Consider the following 17,481-nt stretch of genomic DNA (forward strand, 5'->3'; position numbering starts at 1 on the left):
ATCACTTTCTTACTCCATCACAGACATTGATACAGCGTTTGGAAGCTGTTCAAACTTCTTGCGTGTAATTCTTTTTTGATGCATTGTCTCGATATACTGGCACCATTTTATGAAGTCGTCTACTGTCGAAACCTCCTTCGGGAGTAGGGCTTGATTAATGTCCTCAGCAACACCCTTCATGAGATGTGCAACCTTATCTTCCTGCTTCATTCTAGGATCCACTATTTTACACACCTCGAAGACGTCTTGAATGTATTATGCTGTAGTTTCTCCTGGACGCTGTACCCTGCACTTTATCTTCAGCCTTGCACTTCTGTTGTTGTGTGTTGCCAAAACACTTGTGCAGTTCCGCCTCGAATACTTCCCAGCTTGTGAACTTCTCCTCGTTGTTCTTATACCATTGTTTCGCAGTGCCCTACAAGTAGAAAAATACATTAGTCGAACACTCGGTGTCATCCCATTTGTTCAATTTGGCTATATGCTCATATACCTTCAGCCACTTGTTTGGATCTTGGCCATTGTCACCAGAGAACCCGGGAGGATGTCTCATGTGGTGGCACACAGTTGCTGTCATCGTAACGTTCCCTTCTTCTCCTGTCTCCGATAGATTGCGTTTTGTTGAATATGGCCCAAACTCTAGTATCTCGCCACGTAAGCAGCGGCTCTGTCATGGCCTTATGGGAGCCACTGCATTGTCGATAATGTGCGCTATCACAAGTTCCAATACCCAGCGTCTCCACCAGAATAATGTTACGTAGAAGAAGGTCTAATTAGATGAATGGCAAACACTAACTTCATTTAACGAAGGTTTATTCAGCACTTGCACATACAAGTGTGGAGCGAACTGCCTCCGGCCAGAACACATACGATATGTATACTGTTACAGAACATTCCAGTACAATGATTCTTGACATTTGTGGATACTTCTAGAATGTACTCGAACTGAATGTAGAAATTAAAATCTTGCAGTTGAAGTGAGCTTTGAACTCGTGACCCTCCATGCAACAGTCTAGTATCATAACCACTACACCATGGTGGTTGTGCTACTCAGCTTCTTTTGCGACAATATTGACAAAGACTTATGTTAATGTACCATTGTATACACCAATACACAGTGATTTTATAGTGTCCTAGTGATAAAATAAGAAGAGATTGTCTTCATATTTCAATAATGTAGAAATGCCAGGTTTTCAAATGATCCCAAGATGTTTGCTGGTATGGATGATTTATCTTGTGTTCTACTCTTTAACAAATGTGGTTCAGTTTTTTGGCCATGTGGCAGCACTATAGGTTAATACCTGCTTCATAGACATTGTCCACATAATGTCCATCTAAACAAACGCAGTAATCTTATTTTCAGGGAATATTTGTGATTAGATGGAAAGTCGCTACTGGCTTCCAAAAATACACTCCTGGAAATGGAAAAAAGAACACATTGACACCGGTGTGTCAGACCCACCATACTTGCTCCGGACACTACGAGAGGGCTGTACAAGCAATGATCACACGCACGGCACAGCGGACACACCAGGAACCGCGGTGTTGGCCGTCGAATGGCGCTAGCTGCGCAGCATTTGTGCACCGCCGCCGTCAGTGTCAGCCAGTTTGCCGTGGCATACGGAGCGCCATCGCAGTCTTTAACACTGGTAGCATGCCGCGACAGCGTGGACGTGAACCGTATGTGCAGTTGACGGACTTTGAGCGAGGGCGTATAGTGGGCATGCGGGAGGCCGGGTGGACGTACCGCCGAATTGCTCAAGACGTGGGGCGTGAGGTCTCCACAGTACATCGATGTTGTCGCCAGTGGTCGGCGGAAGGTGCACGTGCCCGTCGACCTGGGACCGGACCGCAGCGACGCACGGATGCACGCCAAGACCGTAGGATCCTACGCAGTGCCGTAGCGGACCGCACCGCCACTTCTCAGCAAATTAGGGACACTGTTGCTCCTGGGGTATCGGCGAGGACCATTCGCAACCGTCTCCATGAAGCTGGGCTACGGTCCCGCACACCGTTAGGCCGTCTTCCACTCACGCCCCAACATCGTGCAGCCCGCCTCCAGTGGTGTCGCGACAGGCGTGAATGGAGGGACGAATGGAGACGTGTCGTCTTCAGCGATGAGAGTCGCTTCTGCCTTGGTGCCAATGATGGTCGTATGCGTGTTTGGCGCCGTGCAGGTGAGCGCCACAATCAGGACTGCATACGACCGAGGCACACAGGGCCAACACCCGGCATCATGGTGTGGGGAGCGATCTCCTACACTGGCCGTACACCACTGGTGATCGTCGAGGGGACACTGAATAGTGCACGGTACATCCAAACCGTCATCGAACCCATCGTTCTACCATTCCTAGACCGGCAAGGGAACTTGCTGTTCCAACAGGACAATGCACGTCCGCATGTATCCCGTGCCACCCAACGTGCTCTAGAAGGTGTAAGTCAACTACCCTGGCCAGCAAGATCTCCGGATCTGTCCCCCATTGAGCATGTTTGGGACTGGATGAAGTGTCGTCTCACGCGGTCTGCACGTCCAGCACGAACGCTGGTCCAACTGAGGCGCCAGGTGGAAATGGCATGGCAAGCCGTTCCACAGGACTACATCCAGCATCTCTACGATCGTCTCCATGGGAGAATAGCAGCCTGCATTGCTGCGAAAGGTGGATATACACTGTACTAGTGCCGACATTGTGCATGCTCTGTTGCCTGTGTCTATGTGCCTGTGGTTCTGTCAGTGTGATCATGTGATGTATCTGACCCCAGGAATGTGTCAATAAAGTTTCCCCTTCCTGGGACAATGAATTCACGGTGTTCTTATTTCAATTTCCAGGAGTGTACATCAATGTTTTGGTTATCATCTTTGTTGAAAAAGGTATTTGTCTGCCAGCCTTGACTAGAACAGAAACCTATACCCTTTCAACTACTGATTATTCTTTGACCATACTGTCTTTGACATTCAGCTTCTAATATGTACCTCCAAGTTTGAAATAATCAGTTGTAACAGATCACATTTTACATTGTGCTGTATTTGTATCAGACAAAATAATTTTAGTTCATCTAAGTTTATGGAGCATCATTGGAGATGATTTGAAGAAAATGTCTTCATGACCCATCAGTGTAGAGCTGTGTAAGTACTTTCTAATTGATTGTTCTTCACACATGTGCTTCTTTTGTCTGTGTATACTACATATGTTTTTTTCTGTTTCTGAATTTTGTAGTCCTCCTGTAAAGATGATTATTTAACCAAAACTAGAGGAGAATAAAGGTGTATCTGTACATCTGTACATCTCAGAGATGGATTTCTTCAAGTATACTATTTTTTACGTGTATTCATTTCATTTTCCCTAATCCCATTGTTTTTTTTTCTGTTAATAACCTTGTTCAACTCAAATTCAGTGTGAAGACAGCAAGTTATGAATGTGTGTGGTAGTGCTTCATTACGACTCCCTTCTCTGCTGTCTAGTACCCAGTGAAAATGTGATTTCCAATCTTCACAAAACAATACAAAAATTATTATCCTAAGGTAGTACCAACATTTGTTAAACTTGACAACACAGAAGAATTTAATAATTATACAATACTGACTTGCACAGCCGGTATTTGCATTTTCAGTGACATTTGTTTTATGGGCATTAGGCTGTGGTCTAAGGAATATTTCTCTGCCTAACATTACATCTTCCAGTGCTGGAGAGATTATTATAGACTATAACAGCTCAGAAAGCAGTTGCAATCTCCAACAAGCTCAGCAGGCTCAACTGTTTATGTATGTATCTGGACAACTGTCTGTCTGCGATGTCATCAGACCACTGCCTAAGGTAGTGGATTCACACTGATGTTTGTTATGGAGCTTTATTTACTTCTAAGGCCCACAACTTGTCTAATTTCAGTCCTCCTTTTCTGTTAAAGTTGTTTTTGTGCTTTTCAATTTCCATGGCCCCTCTATACATCCAAGCATATTATTGATTCAATCTTGATAAAACCGTGGTAGATGGTTCACTGGTCCCAGTGCATGTTCTGCTACTGCTGATTTATTGGTGTTGCCCAGATGGCAATTGCTCTTGTGCTCCTCAAGGTGAGTGTTAATGCTTCTTTTTGTAGTTTTTGTGTATACTTGACCATGTGCATAAGGGATTTTATATACTCGTATCTGTGGCAAGCGGTGGGCATAGGTCCTTTATGCAGTGTTCAAATGTTCACATACCGTTCTTAATAATTAAAGCACTGCATCAATACTGTGTGTTCTGGATACTTTGCCGATATGATCTGTGACATGTTTTGTGAATGGGAGGGAAACTTACCCTTTAGTCGGTTCTTTTTCAGTAAAAGCTCAAAGTCTTTTAGTTTGTAGTGCCCTATTTCTGTCTTTGTCAGTGTAGACTTTTCTTCTGAAGGCAGTTCGTAAATCATATAGGTTCTCCAAGTACTGCAGCTCACAGTGTTTTAGCTCAATCCACCAATGTTTTTTCACTCCTCTTTTTCTGTTTGTAATGCTATTTGTAATTTCGGTGAAGGTATCTGCCGTGTAAGTGGGCTTTTTGTAAACTTTGTGCCCTAAAGTTCCATCAGGTTTTCTAAGTATCTGAACCTGCAAACATGAAAATGGACCTTCTTTCTCTTCTTCCATAGTGAACTGTGTATTAGAATTAATATCATTAAAAAAATAGAAATTCTAGTAGTTCATTTTCTCCATGAGGCCATATGAATAAAATATCACAACATACCAAAACTGGCATGTGGGTTTCTTCTTCGCTGTCTGAAGAGCTGCTTCTTTGAATTTTTCCATATAAGAATTTGCTATAGCAGCACTGAGTGGGTTCCCCATAGCCACACTGTCAGTTTGCTCATATAATCTGTTGTCCCACTGAAACCAAGTTGATGTGAGACAATTTTTAGAGAGATTTGCCATATCTTTTGCAAACATGCATTCCAACTGTGACATAACCTCATTGAGAGAAATCCTAGTAAACTGATCACAATATCACATGGACATAGTCTGCAGGACTTTAAATTTTTTGATAAAATGACCAAAATCTTTAATATGAGCTTCAGTTTTTCCTTTAAACAACTATAGGCAAATAGCTAATTGGTCGGCAGTCCCATAGGTTGGTCAGTCAAGAGTGCTAACAGGAAGCCATAATGGATGCCAAGTTTGTGAATTTTTGGCAAACCATACTGTCTTGATGTTAGCTCTTCGGATTTGATGAGAACCCTCTTGTCAGCGGGTGAAATCAGGGGTTTTTATTAGTTCATTAATTAATTACTCTAAGCACAGAAGTTGTGGAATCTCCCTCAAGTTTTCTATATATTCCTGGTTCTAACATGTCCCTAATTTTAATGCAGTAGTCGTGTCTCTCTCCATTACCTCTGTAGCACTGCCTTTACCTCTGTAGCACTGTCTTTATCTGCTGGAAGAATTAAAATGTCTTTATCAGAATTTAAACCTTTCATTAAGTTACTGTTAGATGGTTTACCCCTAAGCAATATTCTGCCTGATTTTCATCTGCAGTAGAAAACTAATTCCACCCTCAATATTAGCAATGATATCTTCTGTTGGTATTCTAGGTAAGACCGCACAGTTTTCCCCTTTGGCAAGAATGTCTATTTCATTCTTAGACAGGACGCTGTTAGACCTATTACTAACAATATGACTCATATCTGAGGGTAGCTTCAAGTGAAAACAAATATAAACAAGAGCGCAGAATTTGAAAACTTCCCCTTACTGGACCTAATTTTTCTACTCCGCTCTACTATTAAGTAAAAAATGGCCAAACTGATAATTAATCCAAACTGATATGCAAATGCAAGTTTTCTTTATTGGGATGTGGACCTTTAAAATAGATAAATTAATTAATTGAACCTAAAGACAACTAAATTTTCATTTTTTTTTTACCTTGGTGTATAACACAACAAAAATTTAAACTTTGAATGTGTAAGGCTAAAGGTGGCCACTGTGGAACCAATCCATAATCCAGAGCACATAAAAGATAGAAGCACAATTAAAAACATGAGTACAAAGTAATACTATTCTTATGGTCATCATGTTGCTAAAAATTATCTAAGGTTGCTGATTCTCATGTATTTTAAAAGTGCTTTAAAATTGAATAACCTTTCATTTATTTTAGGAAAAGAAATTGAATAAAAGTGAGAGACTACGTTTTCGTGAAGAAGCTGAGATGCTGAAAGGACTACAGCACCCAAACATTGTAAGATTTTACGATTACTGGGAGGTCTCACTTACAAAGAGAAAATACATTGTATTAGTTACAGAGCTGATGACATCAGGAACCCTAAAAACGTAAGTTTATGAGTTTATCATTTTTTATAGAGTCTGACATTACAATATACTTTAATAGTACTTAAAGTTGACATTTGTGAGCTTAAGGACTTCTTAAACTGTGTACTTGTATGCTGGGTAAAGATGATTGTTTTAATCAAGACTTCAGTTGATGGAGTGGACATTTGAAATCAAGAGGAAATAATTTTATTGTATGATGAATAAGTGTAACCATTATGAATTAGCCACCTGTGTATTTATGACCCAGTGATTATTTAAAAGTGCACCAACAATAAAGAGCATAAGAATTTACAGTGTTTATAAGAAATTTGCTGGAAACAGCAGCAGTGAGCACTGATTAGCACAAGGGACAACTTAATCCACAGTACTGTTGGCATTCCAGTGACATCAAAGGTGTGATTACCAATGAGATCGTAGTAGCCAGAACTGGCCTACCTATTAAAATTCTGTGTACGTATCATTCCACTATATTCTGTACTCTGACAAAGGTTAATGACAAGCCACCATTCTTACAACTGCATCAGACACCCCACCCCTCCTACCCCCTGTCCTAAGTTGCAAACTGTTGTGTGCATATATCCACTGTTTTATAGATAAATTGAGTTCACATATAACATATTCACAAACACAAGATACATTATCAATAAGAGAAACTATTTAATTAAATATCAGATCTACAGGTTTTCGTCAGCTCTACAGTTTTGTCAATCGCCCTATAAGGTAGCAGGAACTGCACCCAGCCTGAAACACAGCCATGCTTGTTAAATGAGATAAAAGTTTTTGGTCAATGAAATAGTTATTGCATAGCTTTGAGACAAACCCTTTCACATATATTTCCCCTAAGCAGTTCTTTCCCAATAAGTTAAAAATTAGGTATGAAGTTACAGGGAGTATTTTTAGGGGAAAAACACAATTTTTACCATCATAGTATTTTGTTTAGCTGTATTATGCATATAAAATAAACAATATAGATCTTACCTTAGAATTTTACATCATGATGTGGTTACTAAACAAGATGTAGTCCAGAACTAGTTCCATCTTGCTGTGTTCTTAACTGCTTCCCATTTAAATCCCCTGTTTACATGTCTTGACACAGATGAAGACTATGTCCTCACCTACATGGAAATGATAGCCCATCAGTCCAAAAAGAGAAAAGTTAAGATGCTTCAAGTGTTCTACATAGTCAACCCCAGCTTGAGAAAAACTGTGTGAAAATATCAGGATAGTCCTTCTTTGGGATGTTCTCCAGTTCACACTTCTCAGTGGCTTCATTGTAGGCTATGTCATCAAAGCATTGATCCTTCATTTGAACTTCTACTTTTAGGAATTAAAAAAAGTCACTCAGCATCAAATCGGATCAATATGAAAGGTGGTTGAGAACTGACGCTTCATTTTTCACCAAAAAAAAAAAAACACGGTGGGGGGGGGGGGGGGGTTGGTTGGTATTACAAATGCAGCTATCGTGCAATGATCAGAAGTCCCTCTCCTTTGATTGTTGTGGACAAACCATCTGAATCCTCTTGCACAATTGACCATGACATGCAAATAATATTTGGAATTGACAGTGGTGCCAGTCGAAACAAATTTCCTATGGAGAATCTCATGAGCATTGTCTTCCTTTTTGATTTTGTCATTCTTCCTCGGTCTTAGCTAACGATCAGAGACCCACTTTGTCATTTTGTGGTATGTTCATATTGTTTTTTTTTTTTTCCACTCCAGAAAAGAATTATCCGCATTTCTCATTGCGATCCAGTCGCTCTAGGCATCCACATGCCATTGTTTTTGTTCAGAAATCAAAGTGTGCAGGGCAAATTTAGCACACATATTCTTGTCTTAAACACTTTGTTTAGAGATGCTCTGTTCTTAAGTGATAGCCCTACGTGAGATATAAGTGTCAGTTTACAAAATATCAAGAATTTTCTAAGTGTTTCTGTTGGAGAACTTAAGATGGGACACACTGACTTCTCGTTGGCTGTGAGCGACACCTTCCCTCCTTTAAAACCTGTAAACCATTCACACTCATTCATGACCTAAAAAAAAAAATTTATAGCTGTAAGGTTTTTGCTTGGACACGGATGTGTCGGTAGCCATTATAACGAGTAAAATATGAAATCGAATCACTGCTTGTTCTTCTACTGTGATTCGCAACAAAACAGCATTGATACACTATTGCCACAACCCTGTGGGTCCAGGGGTTAGAATAGGCACGAGGTATTCCTGCCTGTTGTAAGAGGCGACTAAAAGGAGTCTCACATGTTTCGGCCTTTGTGATGGTCCCCTGTGGGGTTTGACCTCCATTTTTCAAAATTTTCCCGAAGAGCGAGCTAATTAGGGAAGGGAGGCTTACATGGTGCATCGTGTCCATCATGCACTGAGACCTATCACATCCTTCGTCAACGTGGATGTGCACTTCTGCTCATTCTCCAACTGTTGGGTGATGTCACACTCCTGCGTGCGTTATTTTCCATCAGCTGCGCGGTATCATTTTCTGTGCCGACGATGATAATGGACTTTTTTTCTTGGTGGCACCTGATATCCAGCACGGTAGCCAGTCCATTTTGGTGGGGCTGCCATGTACCCTGTTGGTTGTAGCCCCCTGACCACACAGGGATCGCTCTGCTGATGCCTGCACCGTTAACTCCCCACGTATGCCGAGGAGTAGATTCCCATCACCCTGGGGCATTGGGACTCCCGGTAATGGCCATCCTGCCAGGTGGCCTTTGCTGTGTCCGGGTGGCACCCGTGGGGAGGGCCCCTGGTTGGAGTGGGTGGCATCAGGGTGGATGACATGCGATGAAGCATAGTTCATCATCTCTTAGTGGTGAAACACCAGCAGGCTCTAAGCATTCACGGGCTCAATTCAATCCACGGAAGTATGAACCCAAATCGTTCCCCTCCCTGGCCACACTATGGGAGGAACGCAGGGCTAAGGATGGCAGCGGCTCTTATTCGCCCCGGTACCTTGTATGTTAGAGAGCTGATGGGGAATCTTCCTTGACGATGAAGCCTCAGTTTTTTTGTTGAGCATTTAGAGGACACGTTTGGGGAGGTGGAGGGCTTGTCCAAATTGAGATCTGGGTCAGTCTTGATCAAAACAGCATCCTCTGCCTAGTCATGGACGTTACTAGCTTGTGATAAGCTGGGGGATGTTTCTGCAACCATCACTCCCCATAAGAGCGTAAATACAGTCCAGGGTATCATATTTCACAGGGACCTTCTTCTGCAGTCTGACGATGAGCTGTGCTCCAATTTAGAGTGGCGAGGTGTACATTTCGTTCATGTCCACCAGGGTGGCTTCATCTTGGCTTTTGAGGATGATACATTACTCGAGAAGGTCAAGGTGATGGTCTACTGCTGTGATGTAAAACCCTATATCCTTCCCCCAATGCAGTGCTTTAAATGTTCGAAGTTCGGTCATATGTCTTCCTGCTGTACTTCCAGCATCACATGTCGAGATTGCGGACGCCCATCACATCCCAATACTCCGTGTGCCCTGCCTCCCATGTGTGTCAACTGTGAAGAGCACAGTTTGCTTGCACATTGACTGCAGAATTCTCCAGAAAGAAAGAAAAATCATGGAGTACAAGACCCTGGACTGATTGACCTACACTGAGGCTAATAGGAAATTTGAACACCTACATCGTGTAGGTATGACATCGTCTTACGCCACTGCTACAACAGTTCTACCCCCAGTTCTAACTCCAGTCGGCTCTCAGAGCCGGAAGACTACACCTGCCCCCTTGATGGTGGGGGGCACTTCCCTCCCTGTTGCTCCTGCACCACCTACTTCAGGAGCAACATCCCCCCCCCCCTCCCCCCAACCATCTGCGACGTCATTCGTCTTCGGCTGCTCTCACTAGTGAGGGGTCGCTTGGATCACTCCCTTCCCAGGTTTGTGCTTGTGGGAAAGATGACACCCGCCAATGGCTGAAGAGCCCAAAAGCAGCTGGTTGCAGGGCTTCACGCTCATCCTCAGTCATTGAGACTGAATCAGTGAAGTCCTCCCAGCTGGGGAAACCCAAGGAACAGTGAGAGAAATCCAAAAAGGAGGTCCCCAAAACCAAGGGAATTGCGATGGCACCCACCACCCACATCACCGCTACCTACAAGTTCTGTGTCTGCGGATGAGGTGGAGATTCTGGTGTCCGCTGAGGACCTAGATCTCGCAGGGCCCTCAGGCAAAATGGATATAGACTGCTCGGGCAATAAGTCGGTGGCAGCAGGTGACCCTGAGGCTTAAACTGCCTAATTGAATCTTCCATGCCTTCCCAGTCTCACGATGATATCATCCTCCTGCGGAATTGCGGCGGTTTTTTCCACCGCCTGGCTGACCTATGGCATCTGTTAAGCTTAACACCTGCTTCCTGCATTGCCCTCCAGGAAACCTGGTTCCCGGCAATGCAGACCCCTGCCCTACGCATCTATAAGGGATACTACAGGAACCATAGCGACTGTAATTGAGTGTCAGGTGGAGTTTGTGTTTATGTCCTAAACTCAGTCTGTAGTGAACCTGAGCCCCTTCAAACCCATCTTGAAGCTGTGGCTGTCAGAATAAGGACGACGCAGGAAATAACTGTCTGCAATGTATATCTTCCTCCAGATGGTGTAATATCCCTGAAAGTATTAACTGCACTGATTGATCAGCTGCCTAAACCTTTCCTACTTTTTGGAGATTTTAATGCCCATAACCCCTTGTGGGATGGCACCGTGCTTACTGGCCGAGGCAGAGATGTTGAAACTTTACTGTCTCAGTTCGACCCTTGCCTCCTTAATACTGGGGCTGCCACACATTTCAGTGTGGCTCGAGGTAGTTACTAGGCCATTGATTTATCACATTGCAGCCCAGGACTTCTCCTATCTATCCACTGGAGAGCACATGATGACCTGTGGGGTAGTGAGCACTTCCCTGTCTTCCTGTCACTGCCTCGGCATCAAGCCAATGAACACCTGCCCAGATGGGCTTTAAACAAGGCGGACTGGGAAACTTTCACCTCTGCTGTCACTATTGTATCTCTTCCACACAGTAACATCGATGTGATGGTTGAGAAGGTGACTACAACAATTGTTTCTTTGGCAGAAATCATGATCACTCGCTCTTTAGGGTGCCCCCGGCAGAAGACAGTCCCTTGGTGGTCGCCGGAAGTCGCTGACGCAATTAAGTCGAGTCAGTGAGCTCTACAGCGGCATAAGTGGCACCCTTCCCTGGAGCGCCTCATACCCTTCAAATGGCTGCGTGCTAGCATTCGCCAGCTTATCAAACGACGGAAGCAGGAGTGTTGGGAGATATATGTCTAGGCCATTGGGTGCCATGCGTCACCTTCCCATGCCTGGGCAAAGATCAAATGTGTTTTCGGGTACCAGACCCCAGCAGGTGTCCCTGGTGTTAACATACATGGTGTGTTATCTACCGATGCAAATGTGATTGCCAAACACTTGGCTGAGCACTATGCTCATGCGTCTGTGTCGGAGAATTACCCCCCCCCCCCAGGCTTTTGCACTCCAAATGGCAGATGGAAGGGAAAGTCCTCTTGTTTACTACACGCCACAGTGAATCCAATAACGCCCCCTTTGCAGAGTGGGAGCTCCTCAGTGCTCTTGCACATTGCCCTGTCACACCTCGTGGACCAGATCGGATCCACAGTCAGATGATTAAACATCTCTCAACTGACTACAAGCGATGTCTCCTCATCTTCTTCAACCGGATCTGGTGCAGTGGCGTCTTTCCATCGCAGTGGGAGGAGTGCACCATCATTCCAGTGCTCAAACCTGGAAAAACCCACTAGATGTGGATAGCTATCAGCCCATCCGCCTCACAAATTTTCTTTGGAAGGTGCTGGAACGTATGGTGTGTCGGCAGTTGGGTTGGGTCCTGGAGTCACGTGGCCTACTGGCTCCATGTCAGGCCGGCTTCCACCAGGATCGCTCTACCACTGACAATCTTGTGTCCATAGACTCTGCCATCCGTACAGCCTTTTCCAGATGCCAACACCTGGTTGCCGTCTTTTTTGATTTACGGAAAGCATATGACATGACCTGGTGACATCATATCCTTGCCACATTATACGAGTTTGGTCTCCAAGGCCCACTCCCAATTTTTATCCAGAATTTCCTGTCGCTTTGTACTTTCCGTGTCCAAGTTGGTGCCTCCCATAGTTCCCCCCATATCCAGGAGAACGGGATCCTGCAGGGCTCTGTATTGAGTGTATCTCTACATTTAATGGCCATTAATGGTCTAGCAGCAGCTGTATGCCCGTCCATCGCATCTTCTCTGTATGCAGACGAGTTCTGCATTTTATTATGCTCCACCAGTACTGGTGTTGCCATGTGGCACCTAAGGGAGCCATCCACAAGGTGCAGTCATGGGCTGTAGCCCACAGTTTCCAGTTTTCGGCTGCAAAGTCGTGTGTTATGCACTTTTGTCGGCGTTGGTCCGTTCGTCCAGAACGAGAACTTTACCGTGACGATGATCCACTCACTGTAGTGGAGACATATTGATTCTTAGGACTGGTTTTCGACGCCTGATTGACTTGGATTCCTCACCTTTGTCAGGTTAAGCAGAAGTGCTGGCAGCACTTCAGTACCCTCCGCTGGCTGAGCAACACCAATTGGTGTGCAGATCGCTCCACGGTGCTGCAGCTCTATAGAGGTCTTGTTCAATTCCGCCTTGACTATGGGTGTCTGTTTTATGGTTCGGCGGTTCCCTCAGCGTTTTGTTTACTCGACCAAGTGCACCACTGTGGCGTTTGCCTAGCAACAGGTGCTTTTAGGACAAGTCTGGTAACGAGCGTCCTTGGGGAAGCCGGAGTCCCTCCATTGCAGGTTAGGCGTGCACAACTGCTGGCCAGTTACGTAGCACATGTTCATAGTTCTCCTGCTCATGTGAATCACTATCTCCTTTTCCCATCCACGGCGGTTCATCTCCTGCATCGGCGGCCCAGGTCAGGCCTTCCAATTGCAGTTTGTGTCCAATCCTTTCTTTCTGAACTAAAGTCCTTGCCTTTCCCACCTATACTTGAGGTTCATTCACATACACCTTCATGGTGTACACCGGGGCCGCAGCTTCGCCTGGAGCATTCAGATGGCCCTAAGAACTCGGTTAACCCCACGGCTCTCATCTGCCACTCCCTCTCGTTCCTTGACAAGTACCAAGGCCACAAAGTGGTTTACACCAAAGGCTCAATGGCTGATGCTCATGTCAGCTTCATGTAAGTCCATGGAGGGCATATTGAACAGCATTCCTTGCCTGATGGCTGCAGTATTTTCACTGCTGAGCTGGTGGCTATATCTCGTGCCCTTGAGCACATCCGTTCGTGCCCTGGGGAGGTGTTTCTTCTGTGTACTGACTCCTTGAGCAGCCTACAAGCTCTAGCCCATTGCTACCCTTGTCATCCTTTGATAGCGACCATCCAGGAATCCATCTATGCTTGGGAACGGTCCGGTCGTTCATTGGTGTTTGTCTGGACCTCAGGTCATGTGGAATCCCAGGCAATGAACTTGACGACAGGTTGGCCAAGCAGGTTACGCGGAAACCGCTTGTGGAGATCGGCTGCTCTGCCACTGACCTGCGTTCAGTACTACGCCGTAAGGTTTTGCGGTTTTGCAAGACGAAATGGCATAATCTCAGCACGCACAACAAACTGCGTGCCATTAAGGAGACTACGAATGTGTGGCAGTCGTCCATGCCGGCCTCTTGCAGGGACTCTGTAGCTCTCTGCCTGCTCCGCATTGGCCATGCTAGGGTGACAAACAGCTACCTCCTGCGCCGTGATGACCCACTTCAGTGTTGGTACAGCGCCTGGCTGACAGTGGCCCATATCTCGGTGAGCTGTCCTCCTTTGGCTATCCTATGACGGACTCTTCAGTTACCGGACTTGTTGCCGTTAATTTTAGCTAACAACACCTAATCGGCTAATTTAGTTTCACATTTTATGCTTGACAGTGGGTTTTATCATTCTGTATAAGTCTTAGCGCATGCCCTTTGTTCCTTTGTGTTCTCCACTCTAATGCTTTTTGGGCGGATGTTTTAATGTGTGGCAGAGTGGCTGGCTTTTCCTTTCTGTTCTTGTGTTCGGCCAGCTACAGTCATCTGCTCTCATGTTTTTAGCCCTTCTACCTATGGTTTTCTTTTCCAGTTTTTGTCCATAATAGCGTTGGTTGCCCTTCTGTTGTTCTTCTGGTTCTTCCTTTCTATTGTTATTGTGCTGTGCATTTCCTTTCTTTTCTTTTCTTCTTTCCATTGTGTAATTATAGTTGTTATCTCAAGCTGTCACCATAGTTACGGCACTGACATTGCATTTACACCAGGAATAAATCAACTAGCAACATTTTGGATGACTAGTGTGTTTACACTGCATGACAAAAGACAACATGGATGTCTATGTGGCTGTGTAAGTGATTAAGCATTGTTATTCTTTGCGACAGGTAAAATGGCCACTAGAGTGCATTCGTTTTGTTCATGTTTAGTGTTGTTACCAGGTCTGATAGGGTATATAAAGGATGTGAACTGCATCAGATGTCGAATGACTGCTGTGGAAGACAAGAAGGTGCAACGTGTGTGAGCATTATAAGTACCGGTTAGAGTTTGAAAGGGGCCTCAGTGTGAGTCTCCATTTGGCCAGCTGGTCAGTATCGAGGTTTGTGGGTTATTTGTACGTGTCAGTGGTCTGTTGTTGCACTGCATGTGAATATGAGAACAGATGTGCTCATTAACATTGCTGTTGACCAAGTCTGACCACCACAAGGAAGAATGGCCATATTGTGCACAAAGCACATTGGAAGCTCTTCACATATGTGTCTGCCATCTGAAAACGAGTAATGTACTCCCTGCAACAGTCTGTCTCTCCCACACCATAGCTTGGACATTAGCAGCAGCCAGACTATGGAATTACCATCCAACATGTATGCTGCTATTATCATTATTTTGGCTTGCATTTACAGTAATATCTTTCAAGCAGTTTTGTGAGCTCAGAATGTGTAAGTAACACAGTGTTTTTGACAGTCGACTTAAGAGATTGACATGTCACTCAGTAGTTGAGGTGGCCAATAACAACACTCTGATGTCTACAAAAAGCTAACAGAGTAATATGGTTATTTGTAATATGTACACTTAATAACTGGGATATGTGCACTTAATAATTGAGATATACATAACTTCGAAGTGCTGTAGGTCCCTCTGTATTGTTGAGTTATTTACATTGATGATAATGTTCATGATAGAAACAATCGCATAAGTCAATGGTAACTAATAATGCCTACTAGTGTCACTCCAGGTCAGTGTAATTTCCTTACTTCACCCTTCTGCACTTATGTTGATAAGTCTTTAGATACACCAAATCTCTGTGGGCGAAGTTCTGAGTGGATGCTTAAAAGGTGAACCAGCCAATTGGAGTTGCAGGCATTGAGGTCATGTGAATTTAGTGCCCTCTGGTGCAGTGTATTCATGACACTCCCATCAGAGATAGTGAGAAATGGAAGAGCAAGCTCACTCGATGGCATGCCAATGGGAAATTTAAACGTGCTGTCTCTCGTGCAGCTGCGAGTGTTGTTCCACACGCAATTGATGAAGATGCCGTTGATACCTCAATGACTGTAGTTTTGCTTCATAAGAAACATGTGAAAATGGATTGTATTGAAGTGCAAATTCAAAGGCGGGGGTGTACTGCTTTTTCTTGCTCACTTCTTAGTCAAGCTGCTGTGGTTGGTAGTTAGGTCATAATCCTGCAGTTTAATAAAATACTGTAGTAAATATTATGTATGACTAATTTTGAATTTAAATGGATATTTTCTGTATATATATAGCTTATTACCAAGTAGAGAAAGTAAAGGCGAAACGAAATGATCTGTTGTCATTAGAGTGTGAACTAAGCCTTCATTACTTAGTCACACCAATTTCATGTTGCATTTCACCATCATTGTGGTGTTGGAAGGAGTTGATTTAGATAGTGTTAAAAGAGCAAAACATTCTTGCGCAGAATTCTTAAACTAATGGCATCTGATTCTTCAAACATTCAAAAATTCAAATACTTTAAGTTCCAGAATTATGCTATACTGTAAGCTGTATAGTGACTAAACTTAACCTTTTTGTGTTAGATGATTTCATTATTTGCAACATTCTTCTAGGATACTGTCTGGAGACTTACTAGAGTGTAGTAAATTGATGCTTTGTAATATTTACTTTAAACTTTATTGTATTCACTCGTGCTTAATACAATATGTTACTAGCCAGCCCCCTTCCTCTCTCTCTCTCTCTCTCTCTCTCTCTCTCTCTCTCTCTCTCTCTCTGGAAGGGGGATACTCTAGGTGCTGTAATAATAATATAATTTTTTGTTTGCAGTTATCTACGTCGATTTAAGAAAATCAATCCTAAAGTTTTGAAATCATGGTGTCGCCAAATACTTAAAGGACTCATGTTTTTGCACTCCCGCTCAACACCAATAATACACCGGGATCTCAAGTGTGACAACATATTTATAACTGGCACTACTGGAAGTGTAAAAATTGGTGACTTAGGTTTAGCTACACTGAAGAACAGGTCCTTTGCGAAATCCGTTATTGGTAAGTATAATGAAAAACAATTAAAACATTACGTAGTGATGAAACCAAACGATTATTACATTTGCTGATTGAGGAGCAATTGCCCATCAGAGATATTGTGTAAATGTCAATAAGCTGTGTGAAAAGTTAATTAAATGTAATATTACTGTGTTATGTTGTTAATATATGTATAATGATATATCAGTTACCTTTATTCCATTTTCTGCTCATTCTTTCTTCTTGTGATCTTCAGTAAAAGGTGGCCATTTAATAAAGGCAGGAGGAAAGAAAGAAATGCAATTTCTCATCATGCATAAGTTGGGCATGTTGAATAGAAACTTCACTTTGTATTTGTGACATGTCTGTACGCTGTAGTGCTTGCATCATTCTTTATTGTTTTCACTAGCTTTCTGTTGCTGCAAAGCCTGTACTTTATGTGACCTAAACACATTGCGCTCTAATCTAGTGACAGTAATCACACTGTTTGAGAACATTCACGAATGCAGAAAAGTTGTTTACTAACTGTTACACAGAAAGTACATCAATAGGAAAGTCATTTAATACTCTGATATACTGTCTTCCACACACTATCACTTTCTTTCTTCCTTTTGTGCATAATGGACATTTGCAGTCTTCGTAATTCATCTTGTTTCTTTAAA

The 17,481-nt window shown here is 43.5% G+C and overlaps 1 protein-coding gene across 2 annotated transcripts in view; it reads left to right on the forward strand.

Annotated features, from left to right (window-relative positions):
• Nucleotides 1-17,481, forward strand: part of LOC126183376 (uncharacterized) — a 303,763-nt gene that overhangs the window by 87,602 nt on the left and 198,680 nt on the right. For both annotated transcript variants that reach the window (XM_049925308.1, XM_049925309.1), the window contains exons 6-7: nucleotides 6,117-6,289; nucleotides 16,623-16,843. In XM_049925308.1, coding sequence (XP_049781265.1) covers nucleotides 6,117-6,289; nucleotides 16,623-16,843 — 394 coding nt within the window. The remainder of the gene's footprint in view (nucleotides 1-6,116; nucleotides 6,290-16,622; nucleotides 16,844-17,481) is intronic.

This window comes from Schistocerca cancellata, chromosome 4 (genome assembly GCF_023864275.1).
Source record: "Schistocerca cancellata isolate TAMUIC-IGC-003103 chromosome 4, iqSchCanc2.1, whole genome shotgun sequence".
NCBI classification, from domain to species: Eukaryota; Metazoa; Arthropoda; class Insecta; order Orthoptera; family Acrididae; genus Schistocerca; species Schistocerca cancellata.